The sequence below is a fragment of the Sus scrofa genome, chromosome 13 (assembly GCF_054392235.1).
Source record: "Sus scrofa isolate SSC_HxYL_T2T_F1_AM1 chromosome 13, Sscrofa_HxYL_maternal_Yorkshire_Landrace_v2.0, whole genome shotgun sequence".
NCBI classification, from domain to species: Eukaryota; Metazoa; Chordata; class Mammalia; order Artiodactyla; family Suidae; genus Sus; species Sus scrofa.
This window is the reverse complement of record NC_139395.1, coordinates 66481014-66506183: the sequence shown is the minus strand read 5'-3', so window position 1 is coordinate 66506183 and position 25170 is coordinate 66481014. Positions and strand designations below refer to the sequence as shown.

General features: G+C 38.3%; 1 protein-coding gene across 5 annotated transcripts in view; it reads left to right on the top strand.

The window, feature by feature from the left end:
- MDFIC2 (MyoD family inhibitor domain containing 2) overlaps positions 1 to 25170 on the top strand; it is a 111391-nt gene that overhangs the window by 66819 nt on the left and 19402 nt on the right. For all 5 annotated transcript variants that reach the window (XM_084992454.1, XM_021069210.2, XM_084992457.1 and 2 more), the window contains exon 3: positions 1234 to 1272. In XM_084992454.1, the coding sequence (XP_084848580.1) occupies positions 1234 to 1272 (39 nt within the window). The remainder of the gene's footprint in view (positions 1 to 1233; positions 1273 to 25170) is intronic.

The window sequence follows — 25170 nt, the reverse complement described above, 5'->3', positions numbered from 1 at the left end:
AGATTCAAATCTCAAACTCCCAATATACTAATACACTCCTCAGAAAATAATTTTTCCCAAAAACAGTAAGGCCAACTCATAAATTTCAAGACAGTTGATGGAAAATTGGCAATAGGCTTTGAGAACTAAGAGTCAACATTCATCCTAGTTGTATGGTATTCCAGATGGTAGAAAGGAAGGCCTAGACTCAACTGGATCATAATCCTGAACCTACTATACTTAACCAGCTAGTGACTCTGAAAGAAAATGGAACTCTGAAAGTCATCTGGATTTTTAATAGCATCTTTCAAGACAAGATCACAAGATCTGCATGAAAGGGGTACATTTCATGAAAGAGTTGAACTGAGTAGAAACTCAGTACACATACATTTTTGTCCCCTCTTCTCACTCATGTGAATTGAATAGAACTGATGAAAGACCAGGTCAACAGAAACCACATCTCATGATTTCTTACCAGTCATTTTAGCATAAGATCTAGCCTCTGATTTTAAGCCATTTTTGTAGATCATTTTTGGCATGCCTCCACAAAATTCAACATTGCTACTCTGTGAATATTCTGGGAGTTAGAAAGCAGACACCAAACAATTGATTTTAGAGAATTTCATCAGCATACATCCTCTAAAGAGAAATGGGAAGAAAACAGACTCAGAAGAAATATTTAAAATTAATTAAACCTTCTATATAATAGTGTGGGTTTCTCTCCACTATAGGTCATAGAAACCCAACTAGCAGAAGTAAAGGGAATTTGTGGATTCACCTATCTAGGATGTCCAGGAGGAGATGAGCTTCAGGAGTAAGGAAATCCAGGGACCCAAATGATGAATTCAGTGTTAGGCTTTATTCTCAGACGTTTTTATCCAAGGCAGGAAAGATGTCTTCTGTCAGTCACAAGCCTATATTATCCTTCTGCCTCACAAAGGAGGAGAGAAGCCTCGCTTCCAGTATGCAGATCTGAAGTCTCAGGGAACAACCTGATTGGTCCTACCTGATTCTTACAGCCATCCCACCACCAACTACTATGGCTGGGAAGACTCAGATTACCATGGCTCTGTGCAGTGAGCAGGGATGGAGGAGACAATTCCACTCAAGCTACATGGAAGGCATCCTCCATTGGAAAGCGGGGTTCTCTTTCCTGAAAAAAAAGGGGGGTAAAGGGATCTTGGAAAGGCAAAAAAAAAAAAAAAAAAAAAGGATATCCATGCAAATAATTCTTTTTTAACTTTCCTTCTTTAGGATTATCCAGCTCAATTCCAAGTCCTCTTGAAGATCCTGGTAGGTTCATTTCATTTCTTTGTGATAGCTTCCTAGATGGGCTAATGGGTATTTGTGGTGCAATATGATAAGGGAAAACTTCATCTTTATCCATATCCACAATATAGTGGGCATAGCAGTGGCATAAAAATCATCACCTTTCTGCATTATTCAAGGCACACTGTGGTAAGTTTTTACCTTGAGTGTACTTAGAGCCTATTTGTGCAAACACGTCAGGTAACAAAAGTTTAAAAATCATATACTCATTTGGTATTTGTCTTTTTCTTTCTGACTTACTTCACTTAATATGAGACTCTCTAGTTGCATTCATGTGATATCACTTATATATGGAATCTAAAAGTTGGCATCAGTGTTCCTATCTACAAAACAGAAACAGATCACAGACATGGAGAGCAGACTTGTGGTTGCCAATAGTGGGGGGGGGGGGATCAGATAAGGAGTGGGATGGACTGGGAGTTTGGGATTAGTAGATGCAAACTGTTACATCTGGAATAGATAAGCAATAAGGTCCTACTGTACAGCATAGGGAACTATTTCCAATCTCTTGGGTTAGAACATGATGGAAGATATGTATGACTGGTTCACTTTGACATACAACAGAAACTGAAGAAACACTGCAAATCAATTATACTTAAATAAAAATTTTAAAAAATAAAAAAAAAATTACCCAGGGGATTAAAAAAAATCATCTACTCATTTATGCAATACATGGATTCAGAGCCTACCTAACACAAGACCATATGTTTAGCTTTACAAAAACCTCAGAATTTGTCCGTAAAGAAATGAGGAATCTCTCAAAGATATCACTTTAATCTGAAATCAGCAAAGAGGACTCCACATACAATTAACATTTGAGCTGGGTTTTGGGGGATAAACAGACATTTCACTGTTAGGCACGGACAAAGAGGTCAAGACAGAAAAGCTGAAACGTGATTTCTCATTTTGTTACAAGATGACATATATGAATGGAACAGGAAATAAATATCGAGGTAGCTTTTAAGGATTCAGCAATAGACGTCTGCCATAATAGGTTATGGAGCTTCTGTAAGAGGCAACACTATGCCATAGTTATCTAGGAAGAAGCATGTCTAAGCCAGCAAGACATATTAATGAGGGGAAATCCAGTTTCACATTAAGAAATAGAGTATGGCCCATTTACATGAAGTAAAACTCAACATAACTAACATAAGGAAAGGGTCTAGAAAAGAGTTACCCCAGGCTGCTAAGAGGAACCACACCTGGAAAGAGGAGTAAAAATGAAAGCCAACAGCAGGATGAGGTGGGAATTTTGCTATTCTTTTATACTTCCATATTGCTTTAGCTATTTTTTTCACAATGAAATTGTATCTACTTGTGCTTGCTTAATACATAAATATCATTTACATAAAAGGAAGTATTTGATTAAAATAAGACTGAAAATAACACTATAGTAGGATAAGGAGTATGGACTTTGAAAAATTCATGTTCTTGGGAGTTCCCATTGTAGCTCAGTGGACTAAGAACCTGACATAGTGTCCATAAGGATGAGGGTTCGATCCCTAGCCTCTCTCAGTGGGTTAAGGATCCAGCATTGCCACAGCTGTGGTGTAGTTTAGTCACAGATGTGGCTTGGATCTGGCCTTGCTGTGCCTGTGGCACAGGCCTACAGCTGAAGCTCCGATTCAACCCCTAGCCCAGGAACTCCCCTTTGCTGCCAGTGTAGCTGTAAAAAGAAAAAATAATAATAAGGTTCTTGTTATTTTTGGTTGTCAAAGGGGCGGATAGCTACTATACTAAGCTACATGTTTTCAGGTGGGATTATCCTAGAGCCAATAAACAAATAGGCAGGTAGTACAAATCTATATTGGAGGTTATTACAAATATATATACATTAAACAAATACATTAAAAATATATTGTAATATAGGAGACCATTTGAAATATATAACAAATATATATAATAGTATGCAATGAATATATCTAAATGAATAAAAGAGTTAAGGAGAGAGAAGACTAATTCTTTGCAAGTATAGGGATTTTAAGATCTGTGCAACGGAACAAGGGGTGGGGGAAAAAATATATACATGTAAGAGGAACTTGGTCCCCATGCTGTACAGCAGGAGGTGGGGGGGTGGGGGGTGTAATTAAAATAATAAAACAAGAAAAAAAAAGATATCAAAGAAATGCCTTTGGGGATGTTTGGGTAAGGAGGTCTCAATAAGCCAAGGTGATTTCTTTCAATGTGGCGGCCATCTACATGAAGAAGGAGAAGTAATGAATGAGGTCAAAATGTCATTAGGGAATAAATGAGGTCTGTAAGGGAAAGAGTGAAGAGCGCCTGAGGCAAGACTTTGATAATGATCATCAATTAAGATGAACAATGCATTTGCTCACACATTCACAGGTAACTTTTTTCAAAGACCCTGGGCCAAACACTGTAGGTTTTGCAGACAGAACAGAGTGGTAGAAAAATAGCCTGGTAACTGCCCACAGGGATTATATCCACCAAAATGCAAACACCCATTTATGTTAACTGAGCCCTTATTGATTTTGCAATTGCCTTGAAGTATCAGAGAAAACTATAGAACAATGCTATTATTGCCTCCTCTCTATGGATGAAGAATGAGAGGTTCAGTGAGGTAGGCAACCTGTCTTATTTAAGTCAGGCAGCTATGAAGTGGCAGGGATTTGATTTAAATGCCAAGTCTACCTGCCCTCACAACCCATAAACATGTGTAATGCTGCCTTTTAAAGTGGCCAGCCTTGAAACATCAGAAAAGGAGAAAAACCAGAATTCTATGTTAAGGAAGACAGGAACAGTCATGGGCTTGAAAAGCCAGGTATCAAGGAAGAGGGAAACTGATTAAAGACCATTGATTCGATGATTAGAAAGTCACTTATTACTCTGTTTATCAACTCAGCCAATGTTAATTATTAATAATTAACTATTAATAATATTAATTAATTAAGTAGTTAGCATGGATTACCACATGGGCTCTGAAAGATCAGTTTTATTTGTGTGGGGATGGAATCTGACTGTGAAAGATTATGGAGTGAGTAGATGATAAAATAGTATGTGTTAAGGACTCCTCTGAGGAATTGGGTGCTAGAAAAATTAGCTCAAGAAGGATTTTCAGGCTACAATGCACTGAAGCAAGCAGGCAGAAGGAGGGTAGAATCAGCAGAGCACAAGTGAAAATACAGGGAAAGGGGATGATGGTGACAAAGACACATCCTGCAGATGGAGAAAGAGAAAGAGGTGCAAGTTCCTGCTGCAAATGTTCATATTGAAAAGGAGAAGGGTCCCTTCCCCTCAGACAGGGGATAGAAGAAAAAATAAAGGAAGAGTGAAATGTTGCTGTAAAATGCAATCATAACAACTATACTGTGACCTGAAGTTTGGCACTTGCCATCATCAGCCTCTTATATGGAGTAAAACATGAGCCACTGCAGCTACAAACCCACAGCACCCCCTGAGTGGAGCTCAAGGTGGAGACCAGGAGTGAGGCACTCTTTGCTCTGGGAAAACTGGAAGAACAGGTCTTCAGTTAGTCAAGATATTTTCAGGAGAAGATTTTATGTGCCCAATTCTTGCATCTCCTCATATCTAGAAAAACACTAAAATCCTTCATGGTGATGTCTGCTCCTTGTGACTGGTAGTAACCTTCATGGGACCAGCAACAAAACTTTTGTAAAATGTGTGTATGCATTGTAAGATGTGTGTGTGCTGCATGCACCTCCCCCTCCCCTCTATCTTATCCTGATATTGCCCCTTTTCCTCTTTGAATGATATTTCAACCAGGTCTGTGGTTAAGGGTAAGGAATGTCACAGTCATCTATAAATGCAGTCACCTCCAAGGGTGAGAGCCAGTGAGTCCTGCAGGCTGTGAAAACTCAGGATACCGCCTGATAGCTGATATGCATATCAAAGGAATGATTTCAGTGAGCCCAGGTCTCTTTTGTTCTCGCTCCCTGCCTTTATTGCAAAAACTCCTATATATCCTAGCTCCTTCCTCACTGCCTCAGAAGAGGGGTTTCTCTGGGGCTACCTGAGATGCTGTCTCTTGGGTTTAAGTCCTAATTTCACCGCAAATAAAATTCTCAATTTACAGATTGTGGATTATTATTTCAGACGACAATACCAATAAAATGTGCTTTGATAACTTTTGTACGTATATTTTCCACCCTGGCTACTATAATCATTTTGGCAGTTGTTCTAAATCATGATGCTTAGACTGAACTCCAGACCAATTAAATCAGAACAATGTGAAGTTTCCTCAGGCTGAGGATGTCCAAGCCTTTAAAGAGGACTTAGCAAGATATGACTTGGTGGGAAGATGGGGAGGCATTACATACAATAACAACTTGAGTGAAATCCAAAAAGCTAATCTGGGAGCTCCCACAGTGGTGCAGTGGATTCAGATTCTGACTACAGGAGCTCAGGTTGCTGTGGAGTTGTGGGTTCTATCCCAAGCCAGCTGTGCTCAGTGGGTTAAATGATCCAGCACTGCCGTGGCTGTGGCATAGGCTTCTGCTGTGGCTCAGACTCAATCCCTGACCCGGGAACTTCCATATGCTTCTGGTGTGACTGGGTCACTTTGCTGTATAGTACTGTGCTGTACACTTTTTTGTACAGCAGAAATTGACAGGACATTGTCAAGCAACTATAATGGGAAAAATCAAAATCCTAAAAAAAATTAAAATGTTGTGTGTAATGTTTAAAAAAAAAAGAAAAAAAAAAGGCCAATCTGAAGACCCGATAAAGAAATGAATTTGCCTAAAATAAAAGAAGTAAGGCAGAAGTGGAGAAGAAAATAAAAACATTGGTATGTGGGCAGATCACAAAGCCTCCCTCTAAATTTTACAAATTGCTGCAAAGTAGATACATGTACATCCCATTGCTAAGCACAGGTTTTATCAGAACTATTCACACTTGTATTCCCAATCCCCATCAGAGTCCCTAGCATACAGTAGATGTTCAATAAACATTAATTGAATGTCTCAATAAACAAAATTATTTAACTCAGATGGCAGCCCACCTCTCTTCAAGTGTCAAGAATCCTTGAGAAAAGCGAAAGTGTCTCATACTCCATCCCAAGTCACTCACTGCACTCCACATCTCACTCATATCTACCTGGGGCCTCAGAGGATTTCATCATCTATAACCTCAAACTCTTTATTCCTAATGCCATCAACAATAGATTATGTGTGTAAGTGATCTTTACTAACGTTTGACAAAAGTGAGAAAACAATGAGGAGGAAGGCTTTATTATCCAAGCATCAGCCAACAAGTCATTTAAAACTAAATATTAGCCATGTTGTTAACTATGTCATTTGGCCATTGTCATTGGCTGTGATTCCTTGGTGGGGTCCTGTGTCCTGCCATTTTGCTGCACTCCTACTTCCTTCAAGCTTCACCAGGACCATTCAAAGCACAAGTTTCAGCTTTTTCTTACATAGAGGAGTTTAACCATGTCTTAGGAGGAGCTCACTACTAATACATAAACATTCCCAGAAACTATTTTGCCAAACCAAAGGTTAGATATTAATCCCATTCTTTTTAGGGCTCCAAACTTTTATAACCAATTATGATTTTAAATGGCCATTTTTTTTTTCTGTATTTCCATACAAAACAATGGGCCACCTCAGAAAACCATATGGAAAATGCCCAACCCCATAATCATTGGGGCCCCATGAAGGAATAAATACGTGTTATTGGAAGTCCACAAAATATGTATTCACATTATTGTTGAGTCTCTCCCCTAGAGGGGGAGGGGAAGAGACTCAAAATCACTCTGCCTTCGAATGTCACCACTGTGTCTAGTCCCACGAGCACCAGTGTGAATACAGCAAGCACTCAACACAGATGCACTAATCATAAGGATAAAGGGTGAAGATGAGATCTTCTCTGAGATTTTTATACCTTATAATAATAGGGGTAATAATAGCTACTTTGTATGTCCAAAGCCGTTTAAAAGCATTAACATTTCACATGCTGCACATCCTCAGAAAGCAGATCAATATTTATTCTTCCAAGTGTGTCGAATATACAGTTGGGGCACCTCGAGGTGAAAGCGTCACCCTGCCAGTGGCAGCCTCAGAACTTGGAAATCACATCCCCCAGTTCATTATGTCAGAATAATAAAGTGACCCTGGCTGGTTGAATGTATTCATTAATGGCTGGAGGGGGAGCAGGGCTAAAGGAGCAGACAATAAGGCTTTGGGAACTCCCCGCCCTCAACAGCCAGCAAGGAAACACTATTATTTGGTGTTGCATCAGTTCTGGAAGAGGAAAAGACACACACAGACACAAACATACAGAGAGCAGAACTTCAATTTGAATAAAAAGACTACATCCTGATCTCATTTTGCTACTTTTCCCTGCTCTCTGGGGCTGCAATGACCTCTAGGAAGGACCAGCAGCCACGAAGCACAGCCAACACTGGACTGTCCAGCTTTAACATTGCTCTGCATTTGTAACAAATACTTTTTTGAAAAAAACCTCTCTTGACAAAACAGCCCTATTGTTATCAACTGTAAATGTATTAAAACATCACAAGGGCATTTTAGTATGTGTATCGTGCCTGAAAAATATTACTGCCTGACAGGCTCCAATTGGCAAGTGAAAAGAGGTTTTATTGAAGGAAACAGCAGTAGCAAACAGCGAGCGGTGCACAGGAAGGTAATTGTTCCTTTAATATTGGAGGCACATGTTCACTTAAGAGGAAGCCTCCTGCCCCTGCCTTATCCACACCCAGAGGACCCGCTAGACAAGCAGCCCCGCCGCCTCTCTCTGGGATCAAGCTGTCAATGCACACTTGCCTTCTTTCCCTTTTTCTGAGCTAAGCTCTCCCCCCAGAGCTCTTGACGCCTTCCTGAGTGAAAGCTCTCAAAGAGCTCCCTCCTAAATTGCATCACTGGCACAGCGGATCTTCAAACTGACAGAACAAAGAGCCAAATTCCAAAAGTCTGGTCTGAGTGACTCCTTAGTTGCACTGGTTGATTACCTCTTAATGGGTTCTGAGCTCAGGCTGTGGTTGGTTTTGAGGCTGCTTCAGGAAACCTGGCAGAGTTCTTTTCTAGTTAGTTACTAATTAAGGTTGATTTGCTTAATCAGCAAAACACGCAGTAAGTGGGGGTGAAAGAGACAGACAGACACACAGAGAGATGGAGAAAGAGACAAAGAGAGCCCAGAAGGCATTTCCTAATAATGACCCCCACCCCTTCAAATAAGTGGCAGTAAAATTAACTGGATCAGGAGTTACAAAAATAAATTCTCATTGGGAAGGAGGAGGAGGATAACACACCAGGTGAGATGGGAATGCAGCATCTTGCTATTTGAGTAAGTATTTGGCCCTTGGATTCATCATAAAGCACAGTCTACAAAACTCAAGGAGGATGAAGGAATAGGATAAACTGTTCCTTTGATAATCCCACACTTTTTAAAGAGCTATCCAGCAAAAAACTAGACCGCCCCCCGACTAATAAATTAGTTTGCTGGGATCACAGCTAGTTTGTTTTTGTTAAATGAAACCGATATTAAATAATAAATAAATAGATAACTTCTATCAGTCAGTTTCAGAAGAGATTTCTGTTGTTATTCAAGCATCCATTTGGCTACAGTTTTAATGTGTGTATGGATGGATAGATATCTCTCTCTATATATATATAAAATATATATATGTCATCTATTGTGTGTGTTATGGTAACAGGTTGGGAAAGATTTTTAAGAAGCAAATAAAAGTCCTCATAGTCAAAAGAAAAGGCTCTGATACTAGCCTAGAAATACACATTTTTATCAAAGGACATACTGGTGAAAAGAATGTCTGTCATCTTCCTAAGGGTAAAGTGAATCTTCTACACTCTTGTACATAATAAAAGGAACTGTACTGCATGTTATCAAGCTATGTTTACCTTTATGAAAGAATATGTGAAATTAGTTGTTCAACATATACTATAGTATCTACCAATGGGAGACAATACACAGTGTAGAGGATAGCTCTCATATCTAACAGCATGGATTCAAATCCTGGCTACACTACTGTTAAGCCTACCCTCTTAAGTAAAATGTCTCCAACTTTCTGAGTCCCAGTGTCTTAACCATTACTGTGGAACAGCAGTAATAGTACCTACTATTATTCCACTAGATAGCACTACTATTAAGTACCTACTAAGTCCTTTTCTTATAGGAGAAAACTAAAAGTACATTGTACTTTGTATCAGGAATTCAACAGATACTATTTTTAAAATTATTATCCTATAATAACTACTGAGACATATTTATTGATTAACTCACATAAGGATTGTACTCCAAATTATCATATTATTAACCAGATTAACAGTAGCTGCTATAAATAACTATCCCCAAATTTCCTTGGCCTAACTTAATAAATGTTCATTCTTGACCACAAAAAGCTCAAGGTAGATAAATATTTCTGGGTTGTCCCCCCACCATGTGGTGACCCAGGGATTCAGGCGTTTTTTTTCATCTTGTGACTCTGCTATCCTTATGGGGCCTCTCAGAGTTCTCTATTGTATTTTTTTTTTTTTTTCTGTTTATGGCTGCACCTGCAGCTTATGAAAGTTTCCAGGCTGGGGTTGAATCAGAGCTGCAGCTGCAGGACGACTCCACAGAGGCAGCAATGTGGAAAAGGAGCTGAACCTATGACCTACATTGTGGCTTGCAGCAATGGTGGATCCTTAACCCACTGAGCAAGGCGAGGGATTGAACCCACATCCTCAAGGAGACTATGTTGGTTCTTAACCCACAACAGAAACTCCTCTACCATATTTCTTGCTTCAAGTTGTCCAAAAAATAAAGAATAAATGTGGAGAATCAGGAGTTCCCTTCATGGCTCAGTGGTTAATGAACCTGACTAGTATCCATGAGCATGCAGGTTTGATCCCTGGCCTTGCTCAGTGGATTAAGGATCCGGCGCTGCTGTGAGCTGTGGTGTAGGTTGCAGACGTGGCTTGGATCCCATGTTGCTGTGGCTGTGGCATAGGCCAGCGGCTGTAGCTCCAATTCAACCCCTAGCCTAAGAACTGCCATATGCCTCAAGTATGGCCTTAAAAAGCAAAAAAAAAATAAAAAAATAAAAATAAAAAAGTGGAGAATCATGGGGCACATTTTAGGGGATAAACTGGAAGGAAGGCACTTCATTTCTATCTATATCCCTTCACACAGAACTATCTGCATGACCCCACCTAGATGCAAGGAGGCCAAAAAATGTAGTTTAACTATGTGTCCAGAAAGAAATAGATTTGGCTTGGTGAATGTCCAGTCAGTATCTGTCACCAACATAAGTCTTCAGGAGCTAAAGTCAGTATAATTGGGTGTATTTTCCTTAGTTGTATTTAAAGCACCAGACACACCAATTTATGCAAATAAGGAGATTTCTGAATATATAATGTTCCCATTATATGCACAAGCACTGTTGACCACTGAATCTTTTTACACGCTCAACTTCTTTGGCTGTCTCTGGGTTTTTCTTCTAACCTCCGACTATTCCTCCTCACCTTCGTACCTGGTTCCCCTTCCAACATGTGTACTAGAATGATGATAAGTGAACTTTTGCTGTCATAAAAGATACTACGCATTTTTTTTACAGCAGAAAATGTGCATTCTTCCTACTCTTCCTCGCATTCAGCTCTTGACTCTTCTTCTCGGTGAATACCTCCTCTGTGATGGAGACTCAGCTCAGTGCCCCCCAGCAGTATTCCTATAACCTCTGCCAGAGCAATTGCTACACGGAATTACTGGTGTCCTTAGTGGACTCTGCTATTTAACTGGAAGTGATCTGAAAACTGACTTAGGTCTTTTACCTGAGTTTCTCCTGACCTAGTATAGCATCTTCCACATAGCAGACACTCAGTACCATTTACTGAATTAAGGAATTTTGAGGTATAACAAAAACCCAGTGAAACTTCAGCACTATCAATGAATAACTGAGTCATGAAAGAAATTAATGGGAAGAATATGCATTTACCTTTAAGAGGTCATCTTTGAATCTCTATTAGTGAAACATTTTTTGGCAGCCTAACATCACTTACAAGGCAAACAGTTCCCTCTGAGAGGTAAGAAAAAAATACCTATGCTAAAGATGGCTGACTTTTCAAATTAAACTTCAATTAAGAAAGGGATCTACTGTCAGGACTTTTCCACTCATTCACTGTGAAAATAATAGTGTTATATTTTCTTTAGTATTTTGGTGTTATATTTTAGAACTTACTGTAGATATTCACCTCTAAAAATTTTCTTCTTAACAAAGAAGAAAGGGTAGTAAAGACTACAATTAGCACCTTATCCTCTTCCAAATATTAAAATATTTCACACTAAATCCTAATAATTGTGGTGACCTATTCAAACCGATATCATTAAAGTTTCTCCTTTGCCTTTAATTTATACTGCTTTTTCAATTACCATTATAATACTACTATTTATCAGTATTACTTATTATATTGCATGCGCTATGAATGTTATTATTTGCCTATTAAGTCTACTTTATCATAGACAGGGTACCATGGTAATTCAGTGCTCATCTTCTCTTCTGGAACCAGACTTCCCAGGTAGAAATCCCATCTCTGCCACTCAATGTCTTCCATTACAATTCACAACTTATCTATGCCTTACCCTCCTTGTATGGAAAACGTGGATAGCACTAGTGTTTAGCGATTGTGGTGAGCATTACATAAGGATTATATAAATTTGAACATGAAAAGTCTTAGAACATTATCTGGCATATCAAAAGCATCTAGAAATATGTAGCTATTATTACTTATTGAGCATGTAATATATATTCCCTTTTTCTGATTTCTTATTTCTGTTTTCCCCCATTCATCCCACTTTCATCTGTTTTCTAGCCTCACCTATCTGTTGAAATTCTTCTGGCAAACCATCACCAAATTACCAAAATCAATGGTTTGTTTTCCATCTGGAGGTATCTTGGCCTTCTTTACAACATTTGGTCCTTTTAATCAAAAAATTTTTTTGAAATGTCTCATCTCTTGGATAAGAAGAGGTACAGAAAAATTCGGAGAGACAGGTATTATAGAATCCGAGGGAAAAAATAGTGTAAGGAAAATGTTATATCAGTTTCCAGGTTGATGTGACGGAAAGTGATCAAATAAGAATAAATGGAATCCTGGACTCCAGTTTACTTTCCCTATAATTCATCCTCCATATTGGAATTTAGAAGACAAAAATATGATCTTATTTTATTTGTGCTTAAAATATTTATTTCAGGCACTCAAACAAAAGTTAAGGTAACCTGAATCTATTCTCATGTTTGAGGCCGAACTGGGGTGGAGTCTCTATATTATGTGTCTCTGTATGGTGCATTTTTCCAAAGGTAGGGTCTATCTCTTTCCTTGGCGTCCACACCTCCCCAATGACTAAAGTCTAAAATCCATGGATAAACACATAAAGCCGCACCTTAACTCCCATTGTCCCTATTTCTCTTCTCCCTCTCTCCAGCACACTCTTACCATCCGCTGCTAAATACTGTTGTGCACACTTCAGTGTTTCACAATCTTCTTACTGGAATATCCTTGCTCTTCAAGATATTCTGGCAATAGAATACCAAATTTTTGAGATCCAGTGAAAAGGTCTTATCTTTTTAGACATCTGTCTATATTATGCCAAGCATTATTGGAAACCCCTGAATTCTGCACCCACAGAACTATGTACCTACCTCTAAAATCCACGTATCATATGCTATTGAGATTGCTTGAGTGCCAGGCACTGGAAGAAAGGGTATAGTCAGAAGGCAGGGGCCATGTCTTTTTCATCTTGGTGTATCTACCAGCAGTGAGCATAGTGCTAAGTATTATATAAAGAGTCTAAAACTGTTTCCTGGATGAGTGAGTGACTGACTGATTGTTATCGTGCTTTGAATCCATCTGTTAAGTGGGTATTAAGTGGTATTTTTTGAAGGATCCTTTTTTAAAAAATGAATGTAGGGTAATCCACATAACTACCATTCTCCTCAATTCAGGACCACAATACTATGTTTCTCACTCCTTCTAAATTGTTTTGAATCATGAAAGTATTACATCCAAAAAAACTTGATAGACGGTGATGGAACAAAGTCTTGATATCATAATTTGGAAGTCCTAGGAGACCAACATGCTTTCAACTAATAACATGTGTCTAAAAGGGACACTTTGAAGTTATTTCAATAAAGGCGCCACCATATATCTTGAACTGAAACACAACATGGCTGCAGTAAAGGCCGTATGCATAGCTAAAGAGGGAGAAACTGAGGCAGAAGCAAGTGATATATTTTAAAAAGATGTACATTTAAAGTACTTTGTTTCTTTATATAATAAACATATTTTCATTCCATTGTTCCATCTTACTGGATTCAAGAAACACCCAACTTCTTTTGATCCAGAGGAGAAATAAAGTTTACCTACGAATCTGGATAAAGAAGTTGGAATGAGGCACGCTTCTGGCATCTTCCCTTTTTACAGAGAAAAGCATTTTGAAGCAGGGAGAACATAAACAGTATATACTGACTCTTGACACTCCATCGCTTTCTTCCATTAGAATAATACAAATTTGCAAATGAACAAAAGAGTGGGAGGTAGATATCTGATTTACAATGTTTTTGAGATAAAGAACACTATAAAAAAAGATCAATGTGAATAATAAAGCATTGTTAACTGAGTCGTGACATTTCTATTCTAGTGACGACTTGAACAGCAGAGCTGCACTCGAGCGCCTTGTGCCACTTTCCAAGTGGGAGGAAGACATATAATTATAATTCGTACAGTGACGAGAATTCAAGAAAATGTGGGGGAAAGTTTATTGAAAAACATATTGGCATATCAGTATTATAAATTACTTTCTCTTATTAACCCTCCCCCCAAATTCTTTTGTAGGCTAGCTCATCACAGCACAAAAGGAATTTCAGGAAAAGATAGACCTGCTGTGAACATCCTTTTCTTCCATTGAAAACTTTCTACCATATATTTATTCTGTATCTTGCAGGATATATTAGAGAACTATATTTTCACAACAGTTTTAACCTCCATTGTCTTGAGCGCACATATCAACATTGTCATGTCACTTCTCGAAAAATCCTCACGGAAACCTTGTATTTAGTCAAAACTAATGAATCTGTTTTAACACCCTTTGCTAAAGGAAAAGAAGATATAATATTATGTTTTCACTTAACATACACTTTTATCCATCTCCTTCCTTTGTTGGATGGTTAAGAGGGGAAAAAAGACTGCAAAAATTACAGTGATGTTATCAACTGCAGTGTTTTACTAGAGAACAGAAGGAAGTGGCATTTTGCTGAGTGAACTTCTAAATGAGTGGGAAAAAAATTAAAAAACACAGAGGGATGACTTTTCTCCTGGTGTTTAACTCCACTGACGTCTCGGAGGGTAAAGCTCCCAAGTGTTGAAGGAAACTCTCTGACTGACCCCATTACTGCCTTGGGCACTGGGGAAGGCAAAGGGGCATCTGTAAAGTCACACTGAGTGAGCATTGTGGAAATTATAGTATTGTGTTAAATATATCCTCCTTGGGGTGCTTCCCTATCTTCAGAGAACACACTCATTAAGTGCTGCCAACAAGAAAACTGAGTGTTTTGCTTTACAAAAAAAATAAATAAATAAAAAGGTGTCACTGTTTATGGAACACCTGGAGTTCATCCAAAGGGCTTCCAGAAGAGGTGGTAGAATGAAATAAAGCAAAGCACCTTAGCCATTGAGGCTTCAATACTAGCTTATGGGATAGAGTTACTTCTATATACATACAAGAGTTATTCATCCACCATTATAACATGCTCCTGAGATAGAGGAAGAATGAAAGGGTGTCTGGTTCATGCAGAATCCTTAGCTGGGATGTTGAACCAGAATGCAAAAAGGCCACTTACAAACTTAGAAGAAAACATATTTTGGCTATTACTGGTGGTTTACTAATCCCATTTCATCTACACTCAGTATTTTCCCTCTGTTGCTAGTGATAAAGATACACTCGAGGGTCTGGTTTTTATACTAACCTAGTATTTTCTGCAGTATCTGTTGTGATAAAAGATTAAGACACATGGGGAAGTATATAAAGACTAGAGTACTGCACTCAGGAACATATTCAATGCAGATAGTTAATCAAGTTAGTCAAGAAAGGAAAAAAACTACAAGGGTTGGGGGTAGGGGTTACAAAAATCAGGTTGACTAAAGGGACCACAGAAAAAGCACACTAAAAGAGGGTCAAGATGGGATCCAAAAGGGTGATAAAACCAACTTTACCTCTTAAGGGAAAAAAAAAAAAAAAACACCAGAAGAACCCAAAGCAGCCTAATGTCCATTTGTTTGTTTGTTTGTTTGTTTGTATGTGAATTAAAGAGATTGCATGCAACTTTGTTGACCTGGTTATGTCCTAGGATGCTCTTTAAATCAGGTAATATTGTGGGGAAAAGAAATGGCTCAGAGTTAAGCTCTGGCGATGAACCTGGGACAGAGCCTTTAAGTTGCATTCTGACAGTACAAGAACTTAATTTCTCATTTTCTAGAAGAGAATTTGTCTTTCCCAATTGAGGCACTGCAACTAGTTTCCTTGAAATCCAGAAAAGTAACTTTTGCTCAGAAAGGAAAAGAGAGAATCATTTCTAATTCTAACTCAAACATCTTCTTAAACATATGTGTGCCCAAAGCATTGGATGCAAGTGTTTATTATCAGCGCTCCGTACTTATCTTGGTTGATTTTAAGGAATATGTGCAGATGGTAACAAGAGATAAAGCTTTGGAGACAGAACAAACTGGGTTTGAGTCTTGGCTGTGTGACCTTGGACAAGATATTCATCTCTCTGAATTTCAGTTGCCTCACAGCTTATAACAGGGACACAGTAAATGAAAACTTTGGCTAAAAGTGTCACTTTCACATAGTAACATCCTGTTTCAGATAGACTAAAAGGATAGTGCAGATAACAAGAATTATCTTAAAGCAGGTGGCAGAAGTTTAGCTATAAGATATGCCAGATTTTCCATCAATCGTTGTTTAATGTAATTTATTTGAAACTTAAAAATCTGCCCCTAACACAAACTTACAGAATCAGAAATTCTGAGGGAGTAATACAGGATTTGGGGTTTAACAAGCACTCCAGGTGATTTTAATGAATATTAAAGTTTGAGAACCTTTCTCCTGGGCATTACAAAACAAGATCTAAAGAAAAAATAAACACATTGAATAATTTAATTAAATAATAAAAAGGAGTTCCCACTGTGCTATGTGGTGCCACGGGTTCAATTCCCGACCCACAGTGGGTTAAGGATCCAGCATTGTTGCAGCTGTGGCATAGGTTGCAGCTCTGGCTTGGATTCAATTCCTGGTCCAGGAATTTCCATATGCTGTGGGTGCAGGCAAAAAAGAAAAAAATAAATAAATAAATAAAAAACCCAACAAGATCTAGGTGGGCTCATGCCAACATACTGTATAAAGTATGCACAAGTACAAGCTGTACTCAACAAGCTGATCACCTCTAAAGTTATTCCTTTCAGAGCAGCCTTGACAAGAGCAAATTTATTTCCTTTAAAACATCAGCAGTATCTTCTGATGACTTACAGAGCTCTTGTAGAAAAAGAAAAAAATAGTCTTTACAGTCTAGCACAACTATTGGATTGGAATCACCTGGTATATTTATACCTGTTTGTATCAGCAAGGGGGAACTTCAAAGTATGGCTGGCTCATTTCAGGGTTAAATATCCTGCAAGCTAAGTGGGAAGGAAGTTCAAGAAACCCAGGAAGACCTATGGTTCCATCTTACATATTATTCCTTTAGAGTTTCTGTTACTGTTTTCAACCTTTTAAGCTTTTGCAAATGTATCTGCCAATTAAAATGAAATTAATCCAAAGCAGACGTAGCAGTGGTAAAGAATTGCTTTGTTGTAAGCCTACCCAAAGTACTCAATTATAAACCCACAAACAAATCTATAACTATCAATTATTTAAAATTATTTCAAATGCATAGTTTTATATAACTTGTTTGACAAAAACACAAACACTGGAGTTCCTGTTATGGCTCAGCAGTAACAAACCCAACTAGTATCCATGAGGATGCAGGTTCAATTCCTGGCCTCACTCAGTGGGTTAGGGATCTGTCGTTGCCATGAGCTGCAGTGTGGGTGGCAGTCACAGCTCAAATCTGGCATTGCTGTGGCTGTGGCATAGGCCAGTGGCTACAGCTCTGATTAGACCCCTAGCCTGGGAACTTCCATATGTTGTGGGTGTGGCCCTAAAAAAAAAAAAGAAAGAAAAAATACAAATGCCAAGGAGCTCTTAACAAAGCTAAAATGACTAGTTTTATCTTTATGGCAATGGAGAAGCATTTCAGAAGCTGAGGACCTAGATTCTCAAAGAATCTTCATCTCCAATACCAAGAACAACTCAAAACCTACCCACATTTCCAACTCTCCATCACTGTGACTATTCTCCCACTTCTGCTCCTAGATTTCCAAAGAAAGAGACCAGCAGAGCCTCTTCATCCTGTAAATATGGGGAAGAGAGTATGGACCGTAAAAGTACCTACAGCAGTTTAAAGCATATGGTGTGGCTGTGATCATGTTTAATATTGTTATTTTCTAAGTGAGACAGAGCACTCACCTCCTAGACACAAAGTATTTCAACCAGGCACAGTGGTTTTTTTTGGTTTTTTTTTTTTGTTTTGTTTTTTTATGACAACCTAATTGATAGAGGCTCTTAAAGAGAATCAGGAGATTAATCCACCTAACTGATGGGATGAGGACCAACACTCATCATAGAGTTTCACAAGGCTCTATAAATACAGAAGCTCTGCTTAACAATGATAGCTTGACATAATCCTATGCAACAGAGTTCCAGGGAGTAGGACAACAGCCAAATTGCCTTATCTTCCATCATACATTGTCCTTTCTCCCCCTTCATTTGAGCCTTGGCCTCACTGGGCAATTCTGACTAGCCATTAGTCATTGAGGAATTTCACAGGTGCAAAAATCAGGTTACAGATGGCACAGAAGGGATATCTGAGGGCAATGTATCTGTGGACATGTTTGCCTCCTACAAATACACCATTAAGTCCCCAAAGGCACAACCATACTTCATTCATCTTTGTATCTCCCACACAAACCATTGTGGTCAAGAGGAAGGACAACAGCTTTCAAATGTCTAAATTCAAATTCTCACCCCAATCTTTACTCCCTTAGGAGCATACCAGTGAATAACGAATGAATAAACAATGAATAAGGCACAGCCCCTTGCCTCTTAATATTGCATTTTCCTTACTAGGAAAACAGTACTTAGAATAACTTCCTCATTGGGTTATTGTGACAATTAAATGAGAATTCATTCAAAGCACTTAGCCAAAGCTTCTCACGATATGAAACAAATTTTAGCTATCATTATTTTTATTATTTTAGCAGGTGCTAAGTGAATGGATGGATGAATTGGTGTGTGGAAGATGAAACCGACACCTATAGTTTATCAGAGATCTAAAGTACCATAATTCTACTCATTTTCCAAAGAACTTCATATCTGAAAACTTATCTGAAAATACCTCACCAGTCCTGGCCATTATTGTGCATGTTTTGGATGCAATACAATAGTTTAAAAAAAAAGTGCACAAGACTAGAAGCCAGAAAAATTTGAACATTTCATTGCCTACCACTTAGTAAATGGACATTTGTCTACACTTGTTCAACCTTTAAGCCCAGTGCTCTGCTAAGCTCAGGAATACACTTTTTATTCCTGAGAAACAAAAGGTTTTATCTGAGAATCTTTCTTATGTATAATTTCCAGGTTACTGCCACAACGAAGAATTACAAACTAATATTGCAAAGGTTTCCCTCTAATTACACCCAGACACCATTCTATAAGGAGAACAAACACTTCCATAAACTTCCTGGTTTCTGACTATGTCAATTCCAATCAGAGTCAGTTTTGAAAGCAGACATTCACCTCAATGCTTTCATTATAATTTTAATGTTGTAATAATTGATGGTTTCTCAGGACAATTGTCATTATTAACTTGCCTCTGCATCTCAAAACTTGAGTACCTAGGTTTGTTTTTGCTTTCTCAGGAAGTGAAAATATAACCATTTTTAAAAAAGATTTAGTTCTGAAGTTCTCTAATGGCCTTCTGGTTAGGACTTGGCACTTTCACTGCTGTAGCCTGCGTTGTTCAATCCTGGTCCCACTTCAACCGGCTGCAGGCTTCCACAAAAAAAAAAAAAAAAAAAAAAAGTTTTGTTTTCTTTAGAGTAGTATAGTTTCTTCTGATAATGTATGATGAGAATATCTTATTGTACTTTCACCCAAAAAAGACTAATTGAGAATAAAATTGTCCAAGTATAATCTTCTTCCCTCAAAATTTAAAAAATGTTGCCCCACTGTTTTCTGGCACATCACATCGGGCAAGAATGATTTGGAGACAACTTCATGACAATTCTTTTCTTTTTTTTTTTCTTAGACCACATCAGCAGCACATGGAAGTTCCCAGGGACTGAATTCCAGCCACAGCTGCGCCCTACACCACTGCTACCTCAATTCCAGATTCTTTAATCCACTGCAATGGGCTGGGATTAAAGCTGCACCTCCACAGTGACCTGCTGCTATCAGATTCTTAACCAACTGTGCCACAGTGAGGACTCTGACAATTCTTTCTTATACAATCTAGTTTTATATGCCTGGGTACTTGATAAAGATCTTTATAATGCAAAATACTTTGTAGGATCCTTGATCACTCTTTTTTTTTTTTTTTTTTTTTTTTTTTTTTTTTTTTTTTTGGTCTTTTTGTCTTTTTAGGAGCACAATCGCGGCATATGGAGGTTCCCAGGCTAGGAGTCTAATTGGAGCTATAGTTTCTGGCCTACGCCAGAGCCACAGCAACGCCACATCTGAGCCACGTCTGAGGTCTACACCACTGCTCACGGCAACACCAGATCCTTAACCCACTGAGCGAGGCCAGGGATCAAACCTGCAACCTCATGGTTTCTAGTCAGATTCCTTTCCACTATGCCATGACAGGAACTCCTCGATCACTTTTTACTAAATTTTAAACAGGTGCACACTCAGAAGTTGTATCTACTCTGACATAGACATCAAGATTATCTTTAAACAAAGCTTATATTTAAACTGTTTTGGTTTGTTCTTTAGGAAACTGTATTTCTTAGGTGACACCTATGTGCCCTGACCTCTGTATCTAACACCATTTTTATCATCCTAAATTCAATCCTTTTTCTTTACTTGTACATCATGGGAAAGTCTTCATATTTGCTCTCTATATTCCTATAAATACTTCTGAAGTGTCAATTCTGTGTTTTACTGCCCCAATGCAGATTTTAACTCTGTCATTATAATGTTGACTTCTTCAGAATCTGTGAATTCACTGTGTCCCTTTGGATCTATCCTATTGGCTTTCCACCCCCTTGTGTTTGCTCCTTAAGATTATCTTCTCTTTTCTTCACAGTATTCTTCGTGTAACTTAACGAGAACCACAAACAATTTTTGAAAGTTTTCTGTTAATTGTAGCAAGTCATATCTGCACTGGTTAGCTTGATAAAGAACTATACCTTGCTGATCAGATAAAAAAAAACCATACCTCTTCATAGGGGAGGATAGCTCAGTCTTCTGGCTGACACAAAATATTTATTTCTCCACCAGGCACAGGAGAAACAAAGGTTGTTCATTTCACTCTCAGCAGAGCTAGCCAAAGTGCCAGACTGATCGGATTCTTCAGTTCAATTCTAATGAGTTGATGTGTTGTGCAAATTTTTCGCAGAACAATCAAACCCATATTTTGTGGATGTGAGCATTTTTCTTTTGCTGTATTGTCAGATGTGTTTTAGAAGGAAGCTAGAAGTTATACCAAGGATTGCTATAAAGACAATATTTTAAACTTGAAAGCCGTGACTACAATTACTATTTGGTCTGCCTAAATATTTTCTAAAGCCTGTTATTATTAATACATGGAATAAGTGGATACTTTTCAAAAGGAGACTTTTTTTTTTCTTGAAATGGCCTGAACACTTCACAGACTAGTCCTGTTATTTTTAAGACCTGAAAATTTAACCTAACTTTTTGCTAGTTTAACACTCTAAAATATATTCAGAAGAGTCTACCTTCACAGGCTGAAATAGTGAATATTTTATGCTTGGACAAAGAGCAAACTGTAGGTCTTTCGCCAAGCACAGTCAATGCTCTTGAGTATGGATGGGTTACCAAAAATGCTGGAGGTTTTTTTTTTTTTTTTTTTTTTTTTTCTATTTATTGTTATAGCTCAAATCCTTGTGTCTCTGGTAGGCTTTAAGTGACATAAATATGCATTTCCATCTGCACATCCTTGTCAGGAATAGTTCTGCTGGGAGGTGTTATGCCACCCAAGTACTTCCAGAATAGAGTCTGTTAATCCTGTTACCACTATAGAAACTCAAAGGAAAAGTCTACTCAGGCCACTACTGCAGCTGCTGTGGCTGTAACTGTTCCAGCAACCACACCCTCGGTACCAAAAGGAAGCACAGTAAAAGTGATTTTCCTTCAGGTGCAGAGAGATATAGAGGGCTGACCTCAGGCTATTCCTTAGACTAGCAGTCCCCAAAGCTTTTATTGCAAATCTTTATTAGTTAGAAAAAAAGGGGGGTGGTGGGAGGGAGTTCCCTGGTAGCCTAGCTGGTTAGGGGCCTGGTGTTATCACTGCTGTGGCTTGGATCACTGCTGTGGTTCAGATTCAATCTCTGACCTGGAAACTTCTGCATGCTATAACAAGGCCAAAGAAGAAAAGGCAGGGGGGAAGCAAGGCCACCTTAGGTGTATAGACACATACACACACAGAGGCGCACACACAATAGATACATATACTACCATGTTAACTGCTATGTACATTATCAAATATGCCAAAATTGCTATTATATGAGAATTTTCTTTGAGAAATAAATGTCAATAGCTTCTCTAACGCACACTGGATAAACTTGTATCCCACTATTGGGAGACACTTGGGCTAAACTTCCACCAGATGGACTATCAGGAAAAAAGATCTTAAACACTAGTTAGGTGCTGATAGATTCCATAATACACTGGACACATGCAATGGGCCAAAAAGTTTGCAAATGCACATGTGCTTTACATCTCCTCTTACTCCCTCCTGTCACCTCTTGCCCTTCTTCCTAGTGTGGCTTAACTTCTGGCCCCAGGGTATCTACATAGGGCATGTTCCTATCCTACACTTAAAGACACATGTCATGAGTGGGCATTACCACATTAGGGCCTGGCAGCCAACAGGGATACTCCAAAGTGTCAAAAGACACATCACCTCAGAATCCTGAGGACTCAAGGCAAGAATCAGTTAAACAGACCAAACTCCGCTATCGATTATCAATAATGTATGGATCTATCAATACTAAACAAGTGTCTTTAACTGCCGAATTTCATGTCATGTAGGAGAGCTCAGAAAAACCCATGAATCTGGTCACAGAACAAAAATTCTTCAGAAAAGCAATAAATATGAAAAAAAACCTTGCACTTCTCATGATAGAGACTTTTTCAGATGTAGAAAACCAAAGATTTGGGTCAAAGTTCTATTTGAATTGATAAAAATAAATTACTTTATTGGTAAATCCTAGAATCAGCCAGAGAAGAGTATGTGAACTTTCCCCAGTTACCACTGGTATGAGTATAAAGTGACATGATCTTTCTGGAAGGCAATTAGTAAATTATATTCAGAGCTTAAAAATCTAGCCATTCATTTAATAAGTCCTTATCTATGAATTCAACCTACATAAACAAATAGATATATGAAAAGATTCATTGAAACGGTGTTTAAGAATATTTATATTAGCAAAAATTGGCAACAATCTACATTTTAGTGACTGGTGAAAGCATTAAATCATTTATGTTATGACATGCAAGAAATGCTACGCATTATTATTTTTTCTTCTTACGGCCACACCGGTGGCATATGGAAGTTCCCAGGCTAGGGGTCAAATCAGAGCTGCATCTGTGGCCTACGCCACAGTGTGTGGCAACACCTCATCTTTAACCCACTGAGGTAGGCCAGGGATCAAACCCGCATCCTCACAGACATTATGTCAGGTTCTTAACCCACTAAGCCACAACAGGAACTCCAAGCAATGCTATGAATTATTTGATTTCTATTCATTAAGTACCTACCATGCCCCACGCATCCTTCTAGGAGATAAAAATTAATAAACACCATAAAGGTGATATTTCAGTCAAGGGTAGAAGAGACACATACTCCATAATCAAATAAACAATATAAACAAAAAAATTTAAGATAAATAGAAAGTAGTACAAAGACAGTGAAACAGTGATGTAATAGAAAAGGCTGGTGATGAGAGCTGTGGACTACTTTGTAAGGATTTCTTAGCCTCGGCTATTGACAATGGAAACCATACTCTTAGGGGTGTTTTTTAAGGGGGGGCAGTTCTCTGTATTTCAGGGTATTTAGCAGCATCCCTAGTCACTACTCATTATATGCACTCATGCCAATCATGATAATAAAACAGGTCTCCAGCCATTGCCAATGACTCCTGGAAGGCAAAATTCAAGGCTTTAGACTTAGTGTAAGAGATTTCTCTGAGGAGGTAACAAGTGAACTGAGATGGGAGTGTGTTCTGAAATAAACTTTAAGATACAGGAAAACATTCATGATTTAATGGTAACATATATAATATATTCAATAAAATCCTAATACTGATTTTCTTTTTAAATCTCTATCTAGACAGACAATATAGCCTGATGGTTAGATACATAGGCCTGGAGCCAGGCTGCCTGAGTTAAAATCCCAGCTCCATCCCTTTTTAGTTGGGTGCCCTTGGGTAAGTTACTTTAAAACCCTCTGTCCTTGATCCTCATCCCGAAAATGAGCATGACAGTAGTAGTACTTAACACATAGGGTTTCTGGGAGTTTTAAATGAGTTAATACATGCAAAGGCCCTAGAATAGTGAGTGACACATCTTGGAAGCACTATATGCTATATATAAACAGTGTGTGTGTGTGTATATATATATATAGTGTATATATAATATATTAAAATTTACGCATCTAATATATTAAAATTAGATAAATACATAAAAATATATATGAAATTGGAATATTTATCTAATTTTATTATTTTATATATTCTAGATCTGACTCAGACATATACAGTGTATATATATATATATACATACAGCAGATATGTCCATTGTCTTCTTGTGAAACAAATACTGGGTAAATAATGGTAGAATTATTGGGGAATTTTTGTGTGTGTCTTTTTATATTCTTCACAGTTTTACACATACAAATGCAAATGTTGCTTTCACATCAAAATAAAAACCAATATATATTTTAGCATAAAAGAGAATTTTTAGAATTTCAGCAGCATCAACTGGCACATAGAGAGTGGGAGAGGGAGACCAATGGGAGGTGTGCTCAGAAAAACCTGTCCCAGGGAAAATGAGTCAATTGTCAACTGAAAGCTGAAACACCCCACGTTCAGTCTGTCAGTCAGTTCATCATTCATCTGAAATTTATTTAACACTTGCTGTCTGCCAGACACTGTGCTAGGTGCTGGGAAATCAAAGATAACTGGAGGGTGCATTGCTTCAAGGAGCTCACCACAGAAAGGGAAGAGAAATACATCCACAATTTACCACAGAATAATCAATGGATGCATAGGCCTATGCATCCATTGATTACATGAGGAGACCAACATGGGTCTCTGGGGGCCCCCAAAGGGGATGATTCATTTCATTTGGGGAGCAGACAGTGCAGAAAACTTCACCTAGGGGATGACACTTGCTTTGGTCTTGTGCAGATAAGTTTGGAAAATGCAATCATTTGCAAGCATTCTAGTTTTGCGCATACCGATAATGTGCTTCCTAATCAAATACCAGAGAGATAAATTTACCTAAAGAGAGGAAAAATCAGAAAGGACAAAG